At 36.7% G+C, this 27125-nt stretch overlaps 2 protein-coding genes across 5 annotated transcripts in view; one reads left to right on the top strand and one right to left on the bottom strand.

The window, feature by feature from the left end:
- The window catches only part of TAX1BP1 (Tax1 binding protein 1), a 62105-nt gene extending 39932 nt beyond the window's left edge, over positions 1 to 22173 (top strand). For 3 of the 4 annotated variants that reach the window (XM_026841957.1, XM_026841960.1, XM_026841958.1), the window contains 9 exons: positions 630 to 776; positions 2035 to 2128; positions 3478 to 3596; positions 4827 to 4952; positions 5514 to 5585; positions 12329 to 12503; positions 12836 to 12984; positions 20295 to 20380; positions 21030 to 22173. In XM_026841957.1, the coding sequence (XP_026697758.1) occupies positions 630 to 776; positions 2035 to 2128; positions 3478 to 3596; positions 4827 to 4952; positions 5514 to 5585; positions 12329 to 12503; positions 12836 to 12984; positions 20295 to 20380; positions 21030 to 21231 (1170 nt within the window). In that variant the 3' untranslated portion in view covers positions 21232 to 22173. The remainder of the gene's footprint in view (positions 1 to 629; positions 777 to 2034; positions 2129 to 3477; positions 3597 to 4826; positions 4953 to 5513; positions 5586 to 12328; positions 12504 to 12835; positions 12985 to 20294; positions 20381 to 21029) is intronic. The other variant, XM_026841959.1, reaches the window with a different exon arrangement.
- A 1065-nt stretch (positions 22174 to 23238) lies between these two features.
- The window catches only part of JAZF1 (JAZF zinc finger 1), an 89052-nt gene continuing 85165 nt past the window's right edge, over positions 23239 to 27125 (bottom strand). The window contains 1 exon segment of the mRNA XM_026843369.1: positions 23239 to 25520. Coding sequence (XP_026699170.1) covers positions 25344 to 25520 — 177 coding nt within the window. The 3' untranslated portion in view covers positions 23239 to 25343.

Raw genomic sequence — 27125 nt, 5'->3', positions numbered from 1 at the left:
GGTACAACCCTCAAAAGAACTATTATATTTAAAATATCCAAGAATCATGTATTTTCATAAGAATTTCAACTAATACAGTATCTTTGAAATGCATCCTGAGAGAAGTCTAGCAGATCATCTGAATGACTCAACTTGACAGAAAGTATCAGAACACTGCATATATCCAGTTGGTAAATGTAGTTTGCTTAGCTTGTGTATCATTGATACTGTGTATCAGCTCAGCTGAAGCCCTTCCAGTAGAGTCACAGTGAGTGTAATAGAATACAGTTGTGGTCTGTCCACTTTTGCCACGTGGCTATACTGACCTGTAAGATAGCTAAAACTCCTTCTGGATGGTGTTCGGACTTTTGATACACATTAATCAGCTCATAGAATAAGAATCCTCTTTATCTGTCTCTGGTATTATACCTGTGCCTATTTATTCCCTCAGTGTGTCCTGCAGGGAATGAAGATCAGCACAGATGCTTCCTGTCTCTGTTCTACCACTCTATTCCTTTCCTTCCCACAAATAAAATAGGAACTGCTTGTGCACTTAGATACAGCATTATGTTTTCTTTGATTGAAAAGGAGCTTTTTAGGAAATAGTGGTGTTTGAACAAAAGGGAGAACAGTTTCTAATTTTTTTAAAGGAAGCTTCAAACACAGTGGAGCAGGAACTGCGCAGAGAAGTTGAAGATCTGAAACTTCGTCTGCAAATGGCTGCTGACCATTACAAAGAAAAATTCAAAGAATGTCAAAAACTTCAAAAACAAGTAAACAAGTTTACAGAACAGGCAGTAAGTAGAATGAGAGGAATTGCATTTGCTTCTTGTAACTTTTCAGCAACTATTTAATTTCCTTCTGCAAAACCCATTTCTTGTAAAAAGGATTAAAACATGTGGTAAACAATGGCTCTTTAATTTACTATTTTCTTCCATAAAGCTAAATTACTTCTGTGATTCTATTTAGATAGTTGTCGAAATCAAGCATAGGATTTATAGTAACTGGTATGTGTAGAAATCTAACAAGAGTTTGGATGAACCTTTAGGCATAATGTTGTTCAAGGAAGAATTTTGAAACTGAAGCAGGGAAAAATCCATAATTACTACCTCTATTCAGTACCACCATCACAAAAAAAACCAAACCCACCCCAAACCAAAGAGCAGGGGGAAGGGGGAACTTGGAGTAGGATTTCAGTGTGAAGTGAGGATAAAGTTTCTACAACACAGTATATAGTTGTATTCCATATGTATTTTGTATTCTTCTCACTCTTCTAAGCTTTGTTCCGTAAATACACGAGGCTTTTGCAGTGATGGTGTGAGTCATGCTGCCTAGTAACTGAACCTGTTAGCAAATTTCAACCAGATTTGAGGGCAGAGTTCTTCTGAATTTTGTGAAAATTGGTGACTGAGTTGAAGAGGCACTCAAATGGGGAAAAGGTGTATGAGCAATGGCAAGATGTATAAATGTGCATTCTTAAGAAAAACAGACTTAAATATTTCTGCTGTCCACAGAACAAATGGGGTTGTTACCTGCTTTGATCCACAGATTACTGTAAAAAGTTGTCTTCTCATCCAGAAGGTCAATGGTGAATGAGGTGTCATATCAGAACACCTGTGGTTTTCCTTAAAAAAAAATCTTCCACATCTTTGGCTATGTTTACATCTGATAATAAACACCAGATTTCACTACTTTGACACCAGAAGTCCAGCACTCATCAGTAATGTAGACTCCATTTCCTAATGGAATATTAGATTTAAGTTGATGGATTTAAGTGTGATTCTCTAGAAAATGAGATTTTTTTCTAATAATTTGCTTAGGAATTACTGTTTCTAGGGAAAAAGAACTTTATAAAGTAAGATTATAAAAATCATAGTCTGAGGCAATTTCTGTGTTAGTGGAATTAAATGTGTTTGCATATTTATTATTACCTCCTGTTTTAATGAGCAATTCTGTCTAATCCAATTTTGGAGGAAATGATAATATAAGATACATGTTACTTTGTGCTTGGGCTTTCATTTAATTAAATACCAAAACACATTTCTTTTCACAAAGAAAATTGCAGGGCATCAACAGAAACTGACAGATGCATCTAACAATGAGACAGCTACTGCCGTTGTTACAGATAAAAAGTTGTCTGCATCTCCAGGTATCAACAGCTTAAATCTTGTCTATTTGTATCAGCCTGAAAGTGTCGTCTATGTGAAGTAGTCCCTAATAGTATTTCTAGTATAAAGTGGACTTGTTCTGTTTAAGTTTAAAGCAATGATTAGAAATGTGAAAATTAATCTAAAAATCTTGTCTTGCAAGTGTAATATTCATAAATAACTTCATGTATCTTTTTCAAAACAGTTCCATTGATATTTGTTAATGTCATTGGGACTGAACTCTTGAATTTCTGCTTGATAGTTAACAGATCTGGTTTTGCCAAGCTAGTAAACAATTCATTTAAAAAAAAGATCATCCCCAAATTTGTGAACGGTACAGTAGCATGGTAATTTTGCAGTTGTGTTACAATTACTATCTACTGTAACGTTCTACTATGAAATCAAATCCACTGAAAAGTTCTGATTATGTGATGGCACGATCAAGTCTATAGACTATTTGTATGATTTATAGGCAGTAGTGGTTTATTAGAAAATGTTTAACCAGATTATAATTTTATGAACTGTTTTTACAAAACTGATCTTCTAGAACATAAACATGTAATAGGTTAAAACTAAGGAAGAAATTCTTTACTATGAGAGTGGTGAGACAGTGGAACAGGTTTCCCAGAGAAGCTGTGGCTGCCCCCTCCCCGGCAGTGTTCAAGGCCAGGCTGGACGGGGCTTTGGGCAACCTGGGCTAGTGGAAGGTGTCCCTGCCCAGGGCAGGGGGCTGGAACTGGATGGTCTTTAAGGTCCCTTCCAGCCCAAACCATTCTGTGGTTCTGTTACTCAAATTGATAAATGCCAGTAAATGCTGACTAATTTTGTGTTCCTTTATAATTAACACATTATTTCTGTCTATAGAGACTATAGATTGCATTTTCTGTCAAGTTTCCTCCTGTTTTAAGTAAATACAAGTGTTTCCTAAAACAAATAAAATCCCAGCAAGTTCAGTTATAGTACGTGATGGGATGAAATAGATTGCCGAGGCACTTCATGGTTTTACAGAAGAATAAAATCTCTAGTATGATATCATAACATATATATTCTAGTGTTAACTTTCTTGGAAGCCAAATGGAGAGATGTCTGTCTTTTTTTTTTAAATGTATGTGTATATTTATGTTCATCTTCAGAGTGTGCGAGAACTGGACACAGACATGCCAATATGGCTGCTGATCTTGTATCACTAGCCACATGGTACTGATTGTCTCTGGTTGACTGTTTGCTTGGATAACGCAGCACACTCTGTCCTTGATTCGTTGTTAAATATGGCCTGTCATCTCTCTTACACAAACTTTACTTTATGGAACAAAAAAAATCAATATTCTTGTTTTTTCTTCAATGTTCACAGTTAGCCCCATTTCATCTGACATAGTTTCGGAATTCATGGTAAAGGAGCAAGTACGTGAAATGAATAAAGAAATTGCTGAGAAAACAGAGAAGTATAAGAAATGCAAGCAAATGTTGGCAGTAAGTAAATGGCTGCTTCGGAAAGCTGAACAGAAAGTAGCTATAGGTGCTAAGTCTTAAAACCACAAAGTCTATCCAGCTGAGTTGCCTTGTTTGTTTGATACACTGTGATTATGGTAGAAGTCAACATTAGAAAACGCATTTTTATTAAAGTCAGCTTTCAATTACTTGTGGCGTTAGAGGGTTCAGACAAGGACCCCTAAGGAAAACCCAGATGCAGTAAAACAAATGAACAATACTACTACTACTTCTGTGTTTAAGGTTTTCAATACTTTTGCATTATATTTTAAGTGTAATTGCTTTTATAAATCAAATACAACATGTTTCTATAAGCCAGCTGATGTCTGGAACAAGTATAGCAATGTTTATCTGATAGGCTGTTCAAGTGTAATAACTCCTCCAAATCTGGCTGTCCCGGGCTTTTACAATGTTTTGACATCTAAGTGGATGCTGCCTACTAGCTTGGGCTCAGTCATACATAAAAGCATTTATATCTGGACAAAAGTTAGCACCAGTAGTGCTGTAGCCACAGTAGTAATTCCCTTCAAATATTAATACCTGTCAGTCCTAACATGATTTTCATTTAACCAGTTTGGATGTATGTATGATGATGGAATATTGCTTCAGTGATGCTGATGAAAATTAACTGTTGTAGAATTGTTTAAGAAATGCTTTCTGGGTGTTGTCTTGTCTCTGTTCATCTTGTTTTTCTTATCACAATGAGATTATTTTAATGTGCTCTCCAGGATGTAACAACTGTCCTGTAATTCTTCTCATTGCCCTGTCTATGGAGAGCCTGTGTTAGATTCTGCTGGCTATTTCTTCTGTAGTGATGCTTGAGGAAAGTTTTGCCTTTGACCTTCTGGATGAAAGATATTTAGGTTGTAAAGTTGCACGAGGAAAGGTTTTGTATTGAAGTGAGACACTTGAAAGGATAATAATGATTACAATGTAGTATTAGATACAAGAAACTCCAAACTGTTAAACTAAAGAGGAATACTAGCTTGCTGAAAACTCATGCAAGAGTAGAGTATGTACTGAACATAATTTATGTGGTGTTCAGTGCTCTTGTCCCCTTCAAAGTCTTGAACCAGGCTTGATTTCTTGGGGAAGCCATTTGTAAATGGTCTTGTTCTAAAAGCATAGAGTTACATGATGTCATTGTTGGGGGAAGGAAGGGAGATCTTTTAAAATTGTAAATATTTCATGCCTTGATGTAAACTACTTTAGGACGAGAAGATGAAATGCAGTGTTTATGCTGATGAACTAGCTAAACTGGAGCTGAAGTGGAAAGAACAAGTGAAAATCAATGAGGGTATAAAATTACAACTAGCAGTGATGGAGGATCAGTATAAAGTAAGTTACAGATTTTGTTTATGACAATGAATGGTATCCTGTTCTTAATATAGTTGCTTATTTCTAATAGTTCAAGTAATGAAGAGTTTTAATGGGGAAAAAATAGGGAGGAGGTGGTTTTGGTTCTCTCAGTTCTGTGGTGGGACATAAAAGCTGGAGAGAAGTGGATGAAATAAACCACTGAAATGCCAACAGATTCCTTCAGAAATAATGAGATGAGGCTTGCAAACCTTCAGCTGTTTCTGGGCAGTGGTGTTCTTCCTGCCATTAGTATCACTGACACTACTGTTCATTTTAAACCTAGTATTTTATCATTCCACAACTGTTCTCTGAAAGCTGGCAAGGAAAGGATGCTAATATACTGCTGTTATCCATTAGATAAACTTGGGGAGTGTTGTTGGTTTTGATTTGTAGTAGTACTAGATGATGCATGTAACTATAGTAGACAAAATTATTTCCATCTGAAAGATGAACTTAATCACTGAACTTTGTTTTCACAATATAGCATGCAGGGAAATAGCTTCTATTCACTAATACAGGAACCTTAAACTTTTCATATAGGTTCAGCTGGCAGAAAAAGAGAGACAAATAAAGGAACTGGCATCACAGTTGGAACTCCTTACCAGTGAGAAGGTATTGTCAGGATTCCTGTTAAATTTTCTAATTAACACTTGTGATGCTCAGGAGCATCAGTTGAGGAGTTGCAATTTATTGAATTTATTCATTCAATTGAGGAGTTGCAGTTCATTTTTAAGCAAGAATTTGTTTAATCTTTAAACATACTTTTTCATATTTGGATGTTTTCCCAAAATGAACTAGCATTTTAGACTACAAGTTCTGTTAATTATACTAATATATTTTTTTAAAAAATGTACACCATAGTATACCAGCTTGCCAAAACTGACTCGACCTTTGAAAATATTGGCATTTTTTTCTCTGTAATACTGTTCCAGAATATTTTCTATATATATTCTAACAAAAATGTTACGGTGTCAAAATTTTTTTCCTTTGTTCCTGTCTAGAATGATATTCCATCCAGGATCTAAATTAATTATTTCTGTTTGCAGATAAGGATTAATCCCTGTAATTTAATAATGCGAGATTGCAGCTACCTTTACAGTTCACAGAACACACGAATTCCTATCAGTTCTTGTCCTATATTCCTTTCTTATCTCTGCAGCATCACTGTTTTTCTACAATTTTGCAGTGAACTTCCAGCTTCCTCCCTGCTTTACTGTTACCTCCTAGTGAAAGAAGTTCAGCTGTGTTGTAGCTAGAGGCTTAGTGCACGTGCTGCTTGGCCAAATAGGAAGGACTATTGTTGAGCTCATGCTCTAGCCTTTCTGTGCTCTGAGGGAGCATCAGTTAACAAAACTTATAGGAATCTCATTTCTTTGTGAAGTGCTAAGGCTTGGACAACAGGCCCAAGCCAGAGTTGACCTATAGATGAATCCTGTATGTTTTATAACTGATAACCATTGTGCTAGTAGGTGTTGTACTAAGTTAGAACAACCCACTTAAGCTGATGTATAAAGTGCTAAAGCGTTGAAACACCGAAGCCTGAACAACAGGCCCCAAGCTGAAGCTGCTAAATTAGCATGTAGTCATTAACAAAGTATGTAAACGCACTAGTGAAAGAGGCAGCTTAGACAAAACATAATCAGTAGTGAGGATGAAAGGATGAGAGAATGTATCCAACTTTTCTTTCTCAGCCCTCTTCAAGGCTGGGAACCCAAGTATCTGGCCTTGTTAGAAACTCCCTTGGTTTCCCTGCTGAGGCCAGGCTTTGGGTGGAATCCAACAGGAGAATGAAACCAGAAATTTTCCGCTCTAAACAAAGGTGCCAGCTATTCTGACTTGTCGATCTCTAGTATATAAGGCTGGGCCCGCTCACAGCGACTTTGGCAGCCTCACCTATGGGCGGACGCACCATGTAGGATTTCCCACTTGCTGGGACAGGCTCTGCAAACCCTCGCTGTAACCGGGGCTGCCCAGACACTGCGGGTCTGGGTGATGGTAACGTGTGTGAGTGGCGATGTTATCTTTCTTAATCACTATTCTGCATTACTCTGTATTTTTCCTATTTGTTGCTTTAGGTGCAATATTCTGCCTTTTCTTACTGCATGTTTTTTGTATTACTCTGTTACATTATTTAGTTATCCCCAGTAAAATACGTCTACTCTTCTCACTCTGGTGTCCAAGTTTAATTGGTATCCTTAATCAGTGAAACACTTTGAGACAAGACACTCTCCCTGATGCTTTCAGGAGTTACTGGCTGACAGGCAGCACAATTAGTAAACCTTATTCCCTTTGGAATCCTGGCATAAAACATGAATAGTACATACCTAGCTTGACAGTTTATTTTTTCCATCACTGGTTGAGATTATTTTTGCTTTTATCTGGCATCGTCCTATAACTAGAGATGTAGATGTTTCAGTAGTATAATCTCTACATTTTTCATGATGTGTGCATACAACCAAATCCTCTTGACATCTGCAGTTCTCTTATTGACTGCTTGTAATAATAAGAGCAGCTTGACATGTGACAGTAGTGACTTTGGTAAACTACAACTGGAAAAATATCTTTATCAGGAAACGATACCCAAACAGCACTCTGATTTTTAAATATGTGATAGAAAATGGACTGCTACTTCCAAGAGTTCAGTCTAATCAAGTTTATTGCCATTGCTATTAAACCAGACGTTCTGAAATAATGATGTTCTTGCGTCAGAAGTACCTCTAAGGTATTATATAGCAATTAATCATAGCTAGGTTTTACTGAAAAGTGAATTAATAAAATGTTTCTGTTACAATCCGTTAGGATTGCATGATATTGTGGAAAAGTTGATTGTTCACTTTACTTAAAAACCAGTATGAACAGATACTTAGTAAAAAGAAGAATTTGCATACTGATAAATTGATATTAAACTAATTTCAGATTAAGCTAGTTAAATGTTTTTTAACATTCTCGATTCTCAGGTAGTTGGTATTCTTTTTTTTTTTTAACCAAAGATGTAATTTTTAGTAAATGTCTCTAATTTTTTCTAATTCAAAAGAAAGCAAAATAAAAGATGAGTTTTGATGCCTGTAGTTTAGATGGAAGGAGTAATTTTAAACACAACACATAAGAACAACTGTAATAACATATGGACCTTATAAAAGCTTGGGACTTTGATTCTTCTTTGTAATGTAAGTATATGTAAATTTGGTCAACAAAGTGCCTTGCTAGCCTGCAACCATGATTTAAAAGGTTAAACACAGTATAGTAAACAGTTTTTCAATTTATACTCCATTATTGGTGTTTGTTTATAAATGTCACCAAACATAGCATGCTAAAAATGTTCATTTGCTGTCTTTTCAAACATATAAAATTACCTGGTTTCTATTTTATTTGCATGTGTATATATATATATGTGTGTGTGTGTGTGTGTGTGTGTGTATATATATATATATATGTATGTGTATATATATATATATATATATATATATATGTATATATGTGAAAAATTTTTTTTAAAAAAGAAAATCAGTCTACCCTAGCTATCCAGCTTCTGGCTAAGACTATTTTACAGCACCTTTTTATGGTCACTTTGATCTACATTCTGTTTTAATCTTATGTGATGCTAAAATTAAAGTATTAATGCAACAGCCTGTCATTCTAAACTGCTTCCATATTGCAGGAGAAATTGATTTGAAAAGGGAAAATCTTAATTTCACTGATAATTAATTGTTCTTGCTTTGTACTTAGTAAAGATGAAATATTTGGATTTTACACACTCACTAAAACTTTAAGATGTAATCCTAACCATTTAACCCTAACCATTTCAATCATACGTGCAATTTAGTCTATAAATCTAAAGTAATGCTAGCATAGTTTTATATATTATCTACAGGAGGAGATTTTACTTGGAGGGTGTTAGGCAGAAATTGCGTTGTCCTGTATTAGAAGGTTTTTCTAAAAGAAACACTGCTGTGTTTATGGCCAGTGCTCTAAAAACGATAACTTAAGCTGCCTTACCATTTGGAGATAGTGCTTTTTCCCTGTTTGAAAATGACTTTATGATGTTGCTGTTGGAGTCTAAGCGTTTATGTCTGAAACCTGATAGTAAGTATAATAATAAATGTATAATTTCCATCTTTACTTATTTGAGTGGTGTTTGTTTTCAGAGCAGTTACTGCCACTTGATTTTTGCATTTTTATGTTCTAGAGTTTGGGCTGAAGTTTACCTGTTTTTAAGAAAAATATATTGAGTTGTGCCTTTTAACTGAGACATTTTACTTCTCATTAGGTAAATTGGTAGTTGAAGTCTTTAGTTTTACATTTCAATTTCAAATCTTTTGAGGAAGAGGCACGCTTCCATCTTTGTGGTTTTTGTTACCATTACATTAGCAAATATTAAACATGAAGAAAATGCTAACCAGAAAGAACAAAGTTATTGGAAAGTGTATCTCCCTGAAAAAATTATTTTTTTAATGATTATTTTAATTTTTACATCCCTTTTTCTTTTTGCTTGATTCTGAATTGTAAATGACATATTCCTTTGGATATTCTTGGCATACGTGCTTTCTGTCCCTTAAGCCATTTTATTAAATGGAAGGATGAGAAAGACTTCTGTGGATAGATTACAGCTGATGCACTGACCACACTTAAGTCACTTTAAGTACTGTCTTTTAACATATATATTGACTTAGTTTTAATGGTTATAAGTAAATTATATAATGGTAAGTTATAAAATCCCCTTAGTAGTTTATAATAATAATTATCTTTATATATTATATACAAGAACCTAGAATTTGAAGTATATTATTTTTGAAGAATTCTGTTTGAGCTTTTCTGAAAGAATTAATTGCCTTTCTGATACAAATATTTAAAGAACAGAATTAAATAAAGCAGGCCATTTTAGCCTCTCAACAACAATTTTATATTTTGGACGGAAACACTGAATTTTGGAAATAAGCTACACACAAGCCCTTGCTAAACTGTAAGGATACATGTATAAAGTAGGTGAGAAGGATGAAGAAGGATGAATTAGAACTTTGCTCATGAAGTTCATAGAGAGCATATTTTTCGCAGGAAGCGTAATAACTTTGAAATCTGTGTGTGAAAATACAACTTCTTGTGGTCTACTTGTTTGTAATTAGGCAAGTGCAGTTTTGTTCCTTATGATGCTTGTAGTGTAAATATTATTTGAAATAAGTAACCTGGTCTGGGTTATGTTTATGCAAAATAAATTTCTATTTGTTAACATAAATGGAAAATACCAACCTTGAGTTTTACTTCCTAGAATCAGTTGTCTGAATTTTGTCAAAGATGGAGATCTAATCAATCAGTCTAGCGGTTAGTGTTGAGTTTACCTATATATTCAGGGGTCTTTGCACGATTGCTAGTGGCATGACCACCATACCTAGGTTATAGTACAGAATAATAAAGCAAATTGTCTTCACTGTGACCCATTTTTAAATTTTTATTATCTCAGTGTTTACTGAAATCCTGTGGATGTAAAGTATATGTAGTGTGGTCTCCTCCAGCTGTTCATTCATCAAGTTAAAAATCTTGCCTGGTATTCAACAGAGTTGTCACACCTGCTGTAGCCCATTCTGGCCTTGAATGTTTTCATTCAGATAGTGTTGTAGGGTACACAGCATTTTCATAGCCTGTGGTTTTGACTGTCAGCCTCCACTGCATTTATCAAGAGTTACTTGTTACAGTTTCGGGATCCTTTCCAGATCTTTCTGACCTACCATTCTGTGTTATTTGGTGGTCTTATTCAGATATCATGAACTGATCTGTAAGACTCCTCTTCATAATTTTTCAGTTACATTTTCAGATGTGCTTACTTGTGTGCTTTTTTCCATGCTATTTGGTTACATTTTGGAGAGAGATTTCCACTGAGTAAACTGTTTTCTTCAGGGTACTCCTGCAAACTAGCCTTTCCCTCATGCCCTCTAAGGAACTGACAACTTCATGCTATTGATGTAGAAACCACTGCTTAACATGTTGACCCATCTCATGACTTTATCTTTTTTTTTTTTTTTTCCCCCCTCCCTCTCCCTTTGATTTATGTTTAGACTGTGATTTCTTTATAGACTACAGTCTGCCTTTTTTTGAATGTAAGAACAAAAAAGTACCATCTGGGTTAAGTCTGCTTTACAGTGTAGCTCCGAAGTGTTCTCATATCTCTTTTCAACATTGCAGATAACACTGTATATAATTGGAAAAAAAAACGAAAACCATCCATTTTTCTTCTTTCTGTTCACAAAAAAGCAGAAATATGCAGAAATTTCAGCTGTGTTAGCAGTGACGGGGATAAGGAAGTTTTTTGCTATACTTGGTATAAAGGTAATAGAAATATTTTGACATAGTAGTAACAACTAAAAAAACCCCCAGTAAATACAAGTGGAGCATGATCACCAGGCAGAATCACAAATGAGGACAAAATTGTTTCAACTGGTTTAACATATTTCATCACACATTCAAAAATTGATTTTTAAAGCAGTTGAGAATGGATCTTTGCCTCTGTGGATATAGTTTTAGGTGAATGTGTTTCATAGTATCTCTGCACTTGAAAAAAGTAATTTTCCAGTTTTAAACACAACTACATCTAATGTCTGCAAAGAGTACTTGACTGTGTGCAAGTAAGGGTAACTCTAAGAAGGTTACATTGTAGGGAACACAAGACTGCTTATAATTCTCTGGTTTCTTTCCTTATATGTGTGTTTGCATGTGAAGGATATTGACCAAAAGTTTGTGCTAACATTCTTCATTTCATAACTGAAAGTGACTGCCTTGAACTCAGCTCAGCTAATGTTTTATTACACTTCATGGAGGTCAACATTCTGCTGATAGATATCAGAAAGAATCCAGTGCAATGTACTTAACTTTTAAAAGTATCTGTCACTCACAAATTCATAGGGAAATTATGTCAAGTATGTACATAGATGTACTTCACATACTAAAACAGTACATTCTTGAATGGTATGGTATGATATAAAAGACTTATTTTTAATTTTAACTTTTAAAAACTTATTGCACATTATTTTTAGTTGTTGTTAATCCACCCATTATTTACCTGTTTTACTGATTCTTCTTTATTGTAAAAAGGATGCAGGTATTTCTTGAAAAATGTGGCAGTTCTGTTTAGGTTACTTGAATTAACTGATGACAAAATGAGAAAACTTTAATTAAAATGTCTTATTTGTATTTTCTTCAATGACTGTTTTTGGTATGTATGGTGTATTTATCACTAGATCAAGATGAAAAGACAGTGGGAAGATTAGCAGATGTCTTTTTAAAAATAAAGCTAATTATTTCATAAAAATTTCAAACTTTGCTAGGACTCCATAGATTAATTACATTTTAAACTTTGCATTGTTTAGGAACTTGGCAGAACACCTGGAAATCAAGCTGGAAGGATGATGGAAGGACAGATTTCACAACAGACATTACATTTTCGTAACCCATATTCTGAGGAAAATGGACCAGTTCCTACAGTGCCAAGTAGACTACCAGTATTGCAGTATGGAAACCCTTATGCAAGTCAGGAAAGAAGAGGTAAGTGAATTTCACCACTCCTGCCCAGTATAATTTCCCTCTCACTGTTTCAAAAGCAATGGCTCATTTAATGCCAGTTAAGTACTAACAGTCTTTATTCTGCTGTACAGAGCCTTTATTGATTGATGACAATCAATAAAGTGCCTTTATTTTACTGATGTGAAATCAGTAAAGTTTTAAAGAAACACCTTTTGAAAAAGGTGATTTCTCTTCTATTGTTTTATATTATCTAAACTGAAAACATGCTTAATTTTTAAATGTAAGGTAGCACCTCTGTAATCTCAAAATATAAACGTTACTGAACAGCAATGATCTAATTAATTTTTCTTTAGATGGAGCAGATGGTGCTTTTAATCCTGATGACATCCAAAGACCACCTGTTAGAACTGCCTTTTGGGAGCTGGAAGATGATGTAGTGTGTAGTCAGCCTTCACGCAATCTTAGTCGGCCCGATGGTTTAGAAGATCCAGAGGACAGTAATGCAAGTTACCCTTTTTATTACTTTTTTTCCCTTGATATGTTTACTAATGAGTAATCGAGTTACACCTAGGTTTTCAGTATCTGATAAGCCCAACTTCACTTTGGATTTACATAAGCATAAGTTTTCTTTTTCCTGAACAGCGTTTTAGGTGAATTTTGCTTGCTTTGAAGGACAAAACTCTGCACATCAATTGATGATGATACACTTGTTGCCCCAGTCTCTTGAGTTACTGACAGCTTGTTTTGGTATTAGGACAGTAGCTTCTTAACCTGTTTAAATACTACAGTAGAAAAATCCCAAGTAATCTCAACTCATTCTGATTTTTCTTTCTTGTGTGGTAGCATGAAGGCTCAAAATGTAGCCATGTCTTATGTAGTAACTAAATCGTACCAGGACAAATAAAAAAAATTAAAGGATTCTCATAGCAGTAGCTTCAGTTAAATGCTGAAATTAAATTTTTTATCCCCTTAGGTACTTTATTCTAATGTATTAATCTGTCTTTTGCAAATCTGCATTTATTAATTTCCATTTAGAATGTTTTTGCTGTTAGACATATATTTGGAAGAGCTAATTAACTGTTACCTAAAGCTGATTAAACAGGAAGTGACAGATCCTGCCAGATTTCTTTTTTCAGGGACTTGTATGTTTTAAGTGGAAACTGCTTAGCTTTTCTTTTTAGTACAATTAACTTGCATGTTCAGGTACAGAAAACGGCTTTAGTAGACTGGCTTCTGTAATAAAGTGGACTGTATGTCTTCATTTGAACAGGAACAGACTTACTATTTTGAATTCTAAGTACTCTTGCACCTTCAAAATATTAAACAAGAAATACCTTTCTGCAAAGTATTGTGCTCTTTGCAAGTACAGTGGTATCATGACCTGTTTCTCACTTAGTCTAGTTTGCCACATTTAATTGCTATTAACCTTTGCAGAAACTGATCAGTGTTCAGACAGGCATGATTTTAGCCCTGGTGCTCAGCACCTATAATGGAGAAAAATGTATTTCTCCCTCCTGCCTTTTGCCCCCAGTGTCCATTACTGTGAATAATTAGAGAAACTGTCAGAACTTTTGCAGCCTGTTCAAGATCTAGAATGTGAGCTTAATGCTGTTGCCCACCTTTACTTCACATTTTGCATATTTAATCTGATCATTCTTGACGTAGATATTACATATGACAAGCTCTTCTCTTCTTTAGTCATCTGCTTCAGTTTAATTAGCAGGGTGTTCTTTCTGATCTATGTGCTTTGGCCTCTTGCAAACCCAAGAGAAACAGTGCTAGAGTCTTGTGCTCATTTGCTGACACATGTTGGATTTTTGTAATGAGATGGATATAACAGGCTTAAATAAAGTTCAACTTGAGGAAAGGTGCCTTTAAATCAGATAATTTATATCTTTATTTTTTTACTTTCAAATGAGAATCAGTTGCTTACTCTTCCCCAAAACAGACTGTATGTGTAGTGTACAAATGTACAGGGAAATGAGTAGTTGCAAAATTCTTTCTAGAGAGACTTAGTAGTATGCTAGATATAAAACAGTTCTAATGCAGTATTTAAAGAAATAACCAGGGGAAACTTTCATATATGTTAGGTAATTAATTATAAAGGAGACCCTGTCATTTGTGCAGAAGGAACAGCAAATAGGAAATAATAATATGAAGAGTCACCATTTGTTGTACTGTGTTTTAAAGTAAGCTGTTTTAGAATAAGATGTAGTTCTCTACCTTTTTAAACCAGTAAGATGTAGAGTCTTTTATTGGAGGAAGATTCCCTCCAAGAAGAAAAGGACTGGTAGTCTGCTGCTTTCTTTAAAGTATTACCATTGTATGGACTTCTGTCATCTTCCTCTCCACTTTCCTATTACTATATGTGATATTAGTTTAAGAACTTGAGGGTACTGTCTTCAGTTCCTCTTGAGTTGTAGACCAAGTAAGGACACATCTGCCAATGCGTCAGAATTTTATATTATTTATAATAAAATTGCTGTTGTGTTCCGATTTTGTTTCTCCCCAAACTGTATTCTTTGGGAATGGGCATTTCCGTGTATTTGGTTGACATGAAAAAACATCAGTTTTGTATGACTCAAAGACTTACTGGAATTCTTCATAGCTTTAGCTCTTGGAACTCTTAAGTCAATTAAACTGTGGTTTCTGAGAGGGATAAGCTGCTCTGTGTTAATCATGCCAGATGAGCATGCACACAGTGGTGATTTTGTGTAGAATAGTTGACTTGCCACAATTTCCTGCCATCATCTACTCAACACTAAATTTCCATTTGCTTATGTTCCCATAATTGACCAAAATGTAATAATTTGGAGCAAATAATTTCTAGAAGCAGGTAGGTATGGGAGGGATCCATAAACAAAACTTATATATATTTTTAATACTAAAGTGTGAGTTTTAGAAATGTAGTCCTGATTACAGTTGGCAGTAAGCCCAGAATAACTGTCCTGAGACTCTTAAAACAATGTTGTTAGTCACAGTAAATTTGTGGGGGATGGAGAGTGTAACTTTTGGCAACTGGCAACCAGGTCAAGGTATTTTTTGAGATGAATCCAAAATGGCCTTTATTCTAGCAAAAAACACTCGCTACACAATTAGCCTGATCTTACCCTGGCAGCCAATTACTATCTTTTGTATATGATAGACATAAAAGGAGGAGTTGGTGTCCAAGTACCTCTTGGGAGTCCAGACTGCTTGCAGAAAGGTAGACCTAAAAGGTGTTTGATTTCACTCCCACAGCAGAGCTGAATCACAGAAAGAAATCATGTGTGCTTTTCCTCCCAGTTTACCCAGAGTATGTGTTAGCGGTGTGTGCCTTTATTGTTTAAAGCTTAAGATGGGGATCGGTTCGCTTAGTGTTGTATGTTAAAATGATCTGTAGAAATTGGAGACAGGGATTGTTCAAGTTCACACGGCTTTGTTTCTAATTTCTATTTGGCAGTCTTGGAACTGCTTACGATTGAAATTACAAAAGCAGTACTTGAGACAAAATCAGTTAGTTTTGTTAAAACTAGGTGAGTTGCGCTTATTTTGACAGTTAATGACTGGTTTCCCTTCTAGTGACAACCCCCCTCTTTTTTTACAGTGCTTTGTTGTCTAATACTGTATTTATCTTTGATTTATATAATCTGTGGAACTCAATGTGGCAATTTTAAAGAGGCAGAGTTACAGCCCAGTGATAATAGTTAAGTCATAAAGGATGCCTTTAAGATCATAATTCATTAACCTAATTATCCAAACTTAATGAATTCAGAAGGCCCAGCACTTGCTATGCTACATAACCACAGTGCCAGCCTGTGAGTACATGATAGCAGGCTCTTTTGTAAGGACCTGAGGCCACATATCGACTGTGTTACACCACTGCAGGGCACTGTAGTGGGCTTGGACTGGGTACGTGCAGGCATATCCCAAGTCATCAGTTTGGAGTGCAAGAAAGCTGGCTCTGGAACTACACGAAGGGCAGATTAAACTGTCTCTTCCTCAAAATACAGGGTATGGGCTTCTGTCCAAGTAACTTGGATGACTCAACCACGGGGTCTTGAGAGTAAGCTGATGCCTATGCTTAAAATACAGCATAGGCTCAGCCATTGAGGCCTGACCTTCTGGCAATTATTATCAAACTCTTTCTGTAAAGCAGCTTCAACTGGCCTTCTCATTTCAGCTTTTGAGTCTTCAGGGGATGGGAGAGTGACTGGTTTTGAAATGTCAGATTGAAAAGCATATGTAGCATCGTTTATAAGAATAAAGAATGTATCATTGGTTATACTAGTTGGAAGAAACTGGTCGCTAAGTGATTGTGAACAAAGATCCGTCCTCCCTTCGTAGAGCTCTCCGTTTTACAGGGTACACTTTAGGAGTTTTGTCTATCCAAAATGACAGAAATAGACAGCTGTCCAATACAAGGGGACATCTTCGGTGTTTTCCAGAAGTTCCAAGTTATCCCAAGGCAGTGCATGAGAATTCTTAGTTATTGGTGATTGTATAGTGTTTACTATAACTTGTAATTAGAATAGCTGTGAAATACTCTCAGGCTAAGATAAAGTTTTTGTGTTACCATTTGAACATTCTTTAATTATACAGTAATCTCTGTAATGTGCACATTGAGGTATCCTCGACATAAATTTGCATTCTTCTTGTTTGGGCTAAGCATAACAAAAGGTTAAGAACTGAACTTTCTTTATATACTTGGCCAAGAGCAAAAGTACACTGAAGAGACAGGCTTGCTTTATTTTATCTGCGTAATATCAATACTGTAAGGAACACGCAAGTGTGCTTTTTACAGTTAATTGAACTGGGTCACGAGAAAGCTATATTCTTAGAACAATACCAAATTTAATGTTACTTTGATATCAGAAAAGCCTTTTTTTAAACCACTAATAAACTTGTGCTTGCCTTTTGTTGGAGCTAAGTGCCTGCAAGGCAGCAATGCAGGATAGTGTATGTGTGCCCAGGTAGAGGAAAGCATCATACTCTTTCTCAAATCAGCTTCTCAAAAAGGGGAGTGAGGAGGAATGTTTTATTTGTACATGGTAGAGTATCACAGTTGCCAGAAGCTGTGAACAAATAACTAATCAGAGTAAAAATAATGTGAAAAAGCCTCCCAAAAAGCAGGCTAAAAAACCCCACCCAACCTGTTAACCTATTAAAGCTTTATATAAGGTAGACAGGCAGTAGTCTAGCTTTTTTTTTTTTTTTAAAGAAATATTTAAAATGTCAAACCTTTGTATAAACCAGTTTGCATTTTCTTGCTTCTGATTAAAATCTTTGGTTTCCTACGGACTAGTAGTAAAGCAGAAATACGCACGTGGGGGAGCTGATGCTAAATCAGTCTACTACTGCTGACAGTGCAAACGTAAATGGGTGGAGGGCATTTTTTACTTGAATAATATGTTATATGAACATTTGACTTGCCACTCAGTACACTTTAATCTTTGTGTAATGCCTGCATAAAGACCGAAAGCTTTCCTTTTCTGGTAGGGAAGCTAAAATTTCTGTGGTATTCTAACATTAGTCTGTAAAATGGATTACTTCAGGAATGATGAGTTCTGTGTTGTGTTACAGTTGGGCGTTCAGGTCAGTGGTTTCTTTCAGGTCTGTGTAAAGATGCTTTCTAAAAGTTGGGTTTTGTTGTGTGCATTAATAATTTTGAATGGAAGAAGAGACCCAGCTATGTCTTGTAGCCATGTAGTTTAGGTTAATGCCCTTATATACCAAATTAATATTTAGCATAGGTTAATCCTGACTCCTTATTCAACTAAAACTAATAACCCTTAGTATAATGAATAACCTATGCATTTGTCATTGGGTCTGCTAAACAAAGCTTACTTAAGGAATTTGAGGCTGAAGAGCCCTTTCACCTGAGGAGTACCTCATCTGCCTTGTCATTTGTAACCAAGTATTAATAGGTGCTGTGACAAAAATGCCCTGTGTTCAAGAAGTAACTGAGTGACCAACAATAAAGAATTACAAGGAAATGTTTTCTAAGGATTTAGATGCTAATTAGGCCTCTGTTTGTAGTGAAACTTTTTTTGAAGGAAGATGCATGTTCATTTTCTCACATAAGTCCTGGTCTGCTTGCGGTCTGGTATTCAGCAAATTTGTCATGTTTTTGGCACTACATAAGTTGTAGCAGTGTAGCACGAGTACTTTATAAATAGTTTTTCTTCTTTAGTACATACATCCTATCTTTTTCGTGAGAAAAGGAACAAATAATATTTTAATACCCACATGCCCTTTTTACTGCAGGTGCAAAGCAAGTGAGTTAAACCGGAAAATAGGTCTGTTGCTAGCATCTGTCACAGCAAGCCCCACTCTCTGTTTAATGGAAATGTTAAATGCTTGAAACTAAACAGCTGTTGTCAGGAGAAGAAAAATACTGAGGGATCTTCCTATCCTGCCTTGTTTCCATTAACTGTTCATAAGGACAAAGTATGAGCCTAAAACTGAAATATGTTTGAAAATGTTACTTATCTGCATAAAACATACAGCTTGCTTGCTGTTACACATGGTCCCTCGTACATCCGTTTTTGAAGATCAGCTAAATCAGTCATAATTCTTGCCCATAAAGTGCCTTTGAGATGAAAAGGAAAATGACCTAGGAGTTGGAGTTTCAAAACTCTTGCTGCGTTTACCTGTATTCCCACCTTGAAATGAATAGGTTTTGTGCTGCATTATTTAATTGCGGAATAGAACCAAGATTCTGTATAATAAACAGTTTGATATTGCATAAAGAACAAGTTTACACACACAGTTCTGATTTTCTTCTTCCTCTTTCATCTTCCTTTTGTGCTGTTTTCTTCCCCTATTTATGTTTGCTTACATCATTGTATTTAAATTTTAATTCATGGTAACGTCCTCACAGAATAAAAAAACCAAACCCAAACCCCACAAAATGTGAGTGCTCTGACCCCTTGCTCATTGGAAGGGAACTCTGAGAATCCAGTCACTCTAGGTATTTGTCCTTTTTTTTTTTTTTTTTTTCCTTGAGAATTTCCCACTGCAGGCAGATTTCTTTCTCCTTTTGTGAGGAGCAGTGTATTCCCTGGAGGCTGACCTCCCTTCCCAACCTGATAGAAGCTGTGAGGCAAACCTGCTTGTCCATCAGCAGAGCGATCCTCATCAGTGCCTGCTGCAGCTATTTATGTGCTGTTAGTGTCTGGGGAGGCAGAGCAGGACTGACAGAGCTGATGAGAGGAAGCAGCCGAACAGGGCAATTTAGCTGATGCGCCTGACGGCCACGCACAACACACGACACGCTTGGCTGGCCAGAGCAACGCAGGCAGATCACTCAAAACTGACCGCTGGGAGGCAAGCACGTGAATCAAAATCAGTGTCTTTTTTTCCCCTTGCTGAAATCTAAATTGGTAGATTTTTGAAGTCTGACTTGACATTCTATTGTCTAGAATTTATTTTTGAGTTTTAGCTCTCGCTAAAATGCTATTATGGTTTGTAGTGCGATGCCCTGCATTCGCTTAAACACAGGTTTTTCTGTTCTGACTTAGCCCCCAGGCACGCACAGCGAGGCGACCTGCATTTCCTTAGTTTACTGTGTTAGTAGAAGCACCCTAGCAGTGCTGGCACAGATTCCTGCTCTAGGTACAAGGCCAAAAGGCAGTCTGTTTAGCTTCTCGTGTTCATTAACCACGTCCCCCTTTTTCCACACTAAAGTAAAACTGATGCTGCAGACATTATAAAATGAAAGGTAAATTTCATCTGTGTTTATGCTTGATAACGAAAATGCATTTGGGAGGAGGGAAAAAAAGAGCTGCTTCTAGTGGGTAGTGTCTAAAACTTTTTTTTTTTTTAAACCAGGATGATGACAACACTGTACCTTCTGCTCCTGATCCTCCAAGTCTCCTCTTGCATGAGCGTGGAACAGGTTTCTGCTTTGATTCCAGGTACATGTTAATCATTTATTAGCCTTTAATGGCATGGATGTTTTTATATAATGGGATGTTTTTACTCAAGGAGGGAAACGGAGATGAAAAACTATTAAGGATTTTCAATGAATGTTTGGCTTCCAATTAACTATCGGAGAATATACTGTTAGAATGGGAAGACTATTTGAATTAGACCTTATTTTGGCAGAATGTGGACAATTGCTTCAGTAAATGAATGAATTTGGTTTTTCCCCTCTCTTTCCAACCTAATTGTGAACCTAAGTTTAGAGCTTTTATAAAGTGTTATGTTTGCTAAGAGCAAGCATTTATGAGCAGGGAGAGTGGTTTCCCATGAAACTGCTTGGCCATTAAGACATTCAATAGATTTGTATTCAGTGGTAGCTGGAATTATGTCAAAATTATGTAGCTTTTAAAATGCCAGGTTATTTTGGAATTCCTGTGTAAAGTACTTTATCGAGCACTTTCAGCAAAGAAGCTTAAATTAACTGTACAATACTTGCTTAGATACATAGTCTGCTCAGATTTAAGTTTGTGGTAACATTTTGAATGTCAGTGGCAACAGGATCTTCCTTTTACTTTTCTTCCTTCTTCAATACCAGATTAAATAACCATTTTCTTTTTTCTTTCTCTCCGCCTCCTCATGCAGCTTTGATGTGCACAAGAAATGCCCTCTCTGCGATGTGATGTTCCCACCCAACTATGATCAGAGCAAGTTTGAGGAGCACGTTGAGAGCCACTGGAAGGTGTGCCCCATGTGCAGCAAGCAGTTCCCGCCTGACTACGATCAGCAAGGGTTTGAGAGGCACGTTCAGACGCACTTTGATCAGAACGTACTCAATTTTGATTAAATCCTTTTGTTTTGCAGTGTAGCTTAAAAAACCCCAACTTTTGAGTAGTCCACCTATGGAACAAAGCCAGTGCAGCTTTTCTGTAACACAGTGCAAACTTCTGAATAAAAGCTAATGTACTCTAATGGGAGCCGTGGTCAGTCGTGGCTGTGAGCTGCTATCGGGTTATCTTCCCTCTCTACCTAACATTATACTAAAATAACTCCACAGCCCCCCCACCTTGTTGTGTATGTAGCTATTGATTCCCCTACTTAGTGGAATTTGTAAGGACACAGGAATGACTCAGCCTCAGACAAAACGAGACCCGCTTCATCATGCTCTTCTGCTATGTTAAAAAAGGCCACCAAACCACCTGTGGTTGCTCTTGACCATGGTAACTGAGGCATGATTAGAAGTGTAATGAACAGGTGTTTCTCCTAGCAGATTTGCATAGTTTTTCTTTGAGTAACAGCTCAATTGGAAAGTTACATTACCCAATGAAAATATAGTTTTCTAGTACATTTCTGAAATGTAGATGCATGTACTGTGAGATTACATGCTTGCAACAAAAGGAATGGCAACTGCTTCGGTTTTGCATACAGAATGTTTGCCTTAAGGGGTACTGTTACATTAAGTACCTTACACCTTAAGGCAGTATTTTTGAGTTGAAAGAAACTGCTGTGCTTAAATGCCTAAAAGTAATTGTTTAAAAATCCCATTGCCATTATGTTGCAGTTGCAATCAGTAGAAAATATTGTTATATTTTCACAACAGTGAATTGTGTTCCTTTTGGCTTAGGGCTTTTAAAACCTTCTGCATTTTAACTTTATGTATTTCTTTCCAGTAAGTAAAAACATGTGTGTATATCTAAACATTTTATATTTACTTTACTGTATTAAGTAAATTTGCTTTCCACGTGTTGTACAGTAGTCTTGTTACATTAAAAGCAAAATTATTCACGGAGTCAGTGGTCCTTCTTTCCTGCTGCTCATTTTGAGTAAGACAGTTCAGGCTTTACGTACTTAGAGCAAATGATGTTTCAGCTCTGTCTGACAGAGAAGCTGTTGTTTGCATCTATTTATGATGTTCTTTGTTTGAGACTTGGGGATTAGTTTTGAATAGCTTCTGTTGTCTGTAGTTCTCTCCTGAACGTGTGCAATATCCTGTTCGATGCAGGATTTATTAAAAGCTGCACAACACAGATGAATTGCAGTGTCATGGGTAGCTGCTACTCCCATCAATCCTCTGTTTTCTGGTTTAAGTCTCAGATTTTTTTTAAACTGTGAACTTCATGTCAAGAGATGGTCTAAGGCATGGGAGTACAGAAAGAATATTTTGTCTTTTTTTTTTTTTCTTACCATAACCAACTCAACAGCATATGAAAACAGAACAGACTCTAAATGCCAAATATTATCAGTTATTATTAAAGATGTGGGGAATCTTGGAGATTGGTGTTCCAGGCAGGCAGGACAACCTCAAAACCTGACTGTGCCAAAGCGGGACTGCTCTTAGAGGGAATTTCTAAAAGTGTTTGCCTGTGAAACAGCCACCCTGACATGGCTGCTTGCCTAAAACGGCCTCCCCAGGGAGTTTGCAGGTACATGACAGAAGCCAAATGCCTCTACCAAAACCTCACTGAATTACAATTTTAATGATTTCTCCTTTCATAGTGATGGCCACTTCACTGCCGACAGCCTTTGGAAGGAAGGTACCCCACGTCCTACCATTTAAAGGGGCTTCTCAGTACAAATCTTACCTGGTAACCTGAGCCCTGTTGTGATGTTGGAAGGAAACTGTGTGTGAAATCTGGAGTCTTGGTGACTGATAAAATATGGTGGTTTTTGTTTTTTCCTTTCCCCTCCAGGCTGTAGCATTCTGTGGAATTCTGTGCATTAATGTTGTAGTGCTCAAGTTGTTTCAGGTGTTTATTGAATACAGAGTTTGATACCAAAGTAAGATATACAGATAAAAGTCTATATGCAGCCCAAGAACTTAACTCTTTGGGTTAGTGACGAGTAAAGAGCAGCCTTTTTAGGTCAGAGGCAGTTTATTTTTAAATGTGATTTGATTTACATTTATAAGCAGCTTTCTTGACAAGAATTCTTTAAGTTGCCTTCAGTTCTAAAACAAACCTCTGTCACTTTCAAACTTAAAGTACTTTGTCCCCAACAAAACATATGAAAATATAATTTAAAGCACACTTTTCACAGACACAGTACAATACATTCACTATACACAGTATAACAAAATAGTCCCATCTTTACCTGTTTAATAATACTGTCACAATGAATAGGTAAATAGAAACTGGAATTTCATTTTTATAGTTGAAAGGAATTTACATGCAACAATGACGTTTTACGACTGTTTAGCTGTTGAACAAACTTACCCAGCCTGTAGTTTCTTGCACTAGGAGCAGAGCCAAATGTATTTGTTGGCCAGATTTGTTGCCAAAGCTGCAGAAGGTGGGAAGGGGCCACCTGGGGCCCTCTGTGTGCTAGTGACTCTCATGTCTGGATCATCCTTTAAGCCCAGCTGACAGCACTGTACAATGCAACAGGCCCTGTCGCCTCCCTGGGATCTGAAAAAGTTGTGGTTTGTTCCTAGGATGATTCCTAAGTGTTTGAACAAGACTTGTACTCTGCTAGAGAACAGGTAATTGTCATCCTTACAGAGTTTTCATTTAAAGCTTTGGAAAAAAAATAAAGGGAAAGCTCACTCTTCCTTTAGCTGAGCTTTCTTTTGCACTTAAAAAGAGCAGGAACTAAGCCAAGGCAATGACTGTGCTGAAATGTTTCTGGGGGTGCCCGCCTCCGCTCCCCCCAGCTGAAGGCCAGGAATAGCACTTGTGAGAGAAGGCAGTGCAAGGCAGGATGGTAAGCAACAAACCTTCAGGTATGGTCCAGACACGAAACGCTCTCATGTTGGCTTAAGTCGGTCTCTGACCACCTGCTGCAAGAAGCACTTAATCGTCAATAAGGCTCATATGTCATATTTCAGCAAAATTAATGGTAAAGCTAAACAGACACTTGCAAATGGAATGCAGTGACCTACAATGAGAAGCAAAAAATGCACAAAGAAAATCTCAAAATACAATGAACATGAGGGAGCGGCATTAGAAACTCCCTTAGCACAAATAATGGACCTCCTCAAACCATGCGCAGAATTTTTAATTTTTATTTGCAACCACAGGCACATGCTCGTACAGTAGTTGCAAGAATTGGCAAACACATAAAACATTAAATCTGTTGGCAATAGAGAACTACAAAGTGCTTTAAAACTTCATCTGAGATGAAGATAATTGTTTCTCACACACACATAAATTTGCACTTAAGTATTTCCAAGTGTCTTTCTAACAGATATTTCAGGGGTAAATACTTAGTTGGACTGGGATATTGGTCCTCAAAAGTTTGATGGGCATGAACAAAATATGATGTCTTGTACAAAAAAAAAAGTAGTAATTTCTAAAACTAAAGTGATTGTTTACTAGTTCGAATGGCAAGATTTTCAGCATTTCAAGAGGGAGAAAAAAAAAGATTTGCAAGATAATATAAAATACAGCAAGCACACCTTTTTATGTATGTTATTTAAGTATGAAAATATTTTTAGCATATTATGTTAAACATTCTTTCTTATTTATATTTCCATTACCTAAAAGACTTGCTACTCCACTGATAACTCCATTATGTAAGGCATGTTAACTATAGTTTGACGAGGGTGGTTTGTTTTGGTTTTGCACACACATTGACAGATGCAGTGAAAGTCTTCATCACGTTACAATCTTGAAGGGATGTCAGTGCCAAGCTCTCCTCCTCTCACTCCTATTCAACACGTCAGTACAACTAAATACGCAACGCCCCCCCCTAATTTTTTGTTTTGGAGAAAAATGTTCTGAAGAACCTATAGCTTTTATAGCACCTTATCTCAAAGTAATGAAAATGGGTATGATGATTACATGTGCAAATGTACAAAATCATTAACTCTACAAAGATACATCATTCCAAAATTACAGAAAATTTTAAAGCATGCATTTAACTTTTTTAAAGGGTTGCTGAATGCTTCCCCTGAAAAAGGTGGCTGTTCTCAAAATCAGCAACTGCTGGTGAGGATTTCTTGGCACGTTTGTGACCAGCATGTTATTGCTGCATCTTCCTGATAATCTCAGCAGACACGGGGGGATGGAAATTGATTGTGTGGTGCCGCAGGCCCTGAGCTGTCTTGTAACTCTTTCCACAGCGACATTTGAAAGGTTTGCGTACGCGGATTTGCGTTCTGTGGCCGTTCTTGGCATGGTACTTTATACCGTTCACATTCTGTGAGTGAGAGAGTAAAACGTTAGTGGCTGAATGGTCTGATTATGATTTAGCTTCCAGTTAAAAAACTGAAAAATTCATTAATGTTGTGGGCAACATCACACAAATTGCCAGGAACTCCCTGTAGGTGTTATGCATGTGTTGGGCTTTCAAGAAGGAGAATAATCTCTGCAATTCTAATGTATGAAGTTTATATTAATGTTTTTATAAAAACATTAAATAATGTTTTTTTATTTTACCTGGGCGATCCTGTTTTTTATCTCCCAACATACAGCACATTAAAAAAAAAAAGACCATTTAACGGGCTTGGATGTTCTTTGCTTCCTGACATTTTTTCATACAGCACTGACAAATTTTATTCAGAGGTTCATTTACAAGCAAACAAAGAATTGGCACGAAGACTTGAGTCACACTTCTTCAAAAAGCTGAAGCTCCCCCCATGGTGTTTGTTCCGTTCTGTGTCATTGTTTCTAGATATGTCTTTAGGCACCAGCAAATTCTGATAGTTTACACATTGTCTCCAAAGAATTAACTGCAGGGAACACTTAACTCAAATTGTTACACAGGGCACTTAGAAAATAATCCAGAGAAGCCATCTTCAAAATAGCTATTGTTTGGGAATATGCTACAGCTGAAAACTGGGGAACTGATCACCACTAGTTTGGCGAGAAAGAGCCAAAGACCGGCACTACAACACACCGTTACATTGGCAAGGTCAGGAAACGGGCAACACTTTGCCTAGATTAATCAAGAACCTTACTAAACATAAACCAAAATCATACCCCTGTCCTGTTCACATATTTTTGGCAAAAATGGAAGATGATGTTGTGGTCTCAACAGCTGCTGTGATACTGCTTTATGCAGGATTCGTCTTAATTGGAGTCTCTCTTACCTGCTTCCCCTAAAAAAGCTTGGATTTTTGGACAGGTAAGGAAAGGCAAACTGTCTTTCACCAGAGCTTCTCTTACGAAGAAACCAAAGAAGATGCCAAGACAATCTGTGACAAAAAGATGCAGTTCTGAGGCTCTACCATGTCCTCTCTATATAAAAGATTCCAGATACATATCTCAGGGTTTAAAAAAAAAACTATTTAAAAAAAAATCTAAAATCAATTAACAGCCTGGATATTAATTAAGGCGCTAAATTAAATTTTAGAGATTTTGTCTTTGCTGAACCACTGCCTGGTGTTACACATAATAAAAAGTCCTTGGCTCTTCAAGCCACAAGTTCAGTTTTATCAATGCGCAGCTTACAGTAAGTAAGTGGAAGCTTCACCTCAGAACTCCCAGCAATTAGATGAGTTAGACGTTGGTTTAAAACCCCCCAAAAAATGAACAAAAGGAAAAAGCATTCAGTAAACAGAACAGAGCTAAAACTCCTAAAACTTCAGAAGGCTCTATATCCATCCCAGAAAGGCATGAGATTAACACCTTCAATACCTCCCTACTGCCACTGCTGCCCTTTCTCCTCTGCCTCCTAATTCAACTTATCTGAGTCAGAATCTCAAATGTTTTGTCCCACTCCTGAGAGAGACAGTCCCCCTGTGTTCTGCCCTCCACTGCCCTGCTCTAACCACAGCTCCACACAGCAAGCAAATGAAGTAGA

Source organism: Athene cunicularia (assembly GCF_003259725.1).
Source record: "Athene cunicularia isolate RWA chromosome 2 unlocalized genomic scaffold, athCun1 chr2_part1, whole genome shotgun sequence".
In the NCBI taxonomy this organism is placed as follows: domain Eukaryota; kingdom Metazoa; phylum Chordata; class Aves; order Strigiformes; family Strigidae; genus Athene; species Athene cunicularia.
The sequence above is the reverse complement of the archived record's forward strand: the minus strand, read 5'-3'. Positions and strand labels throughout refer to the sequence as shown.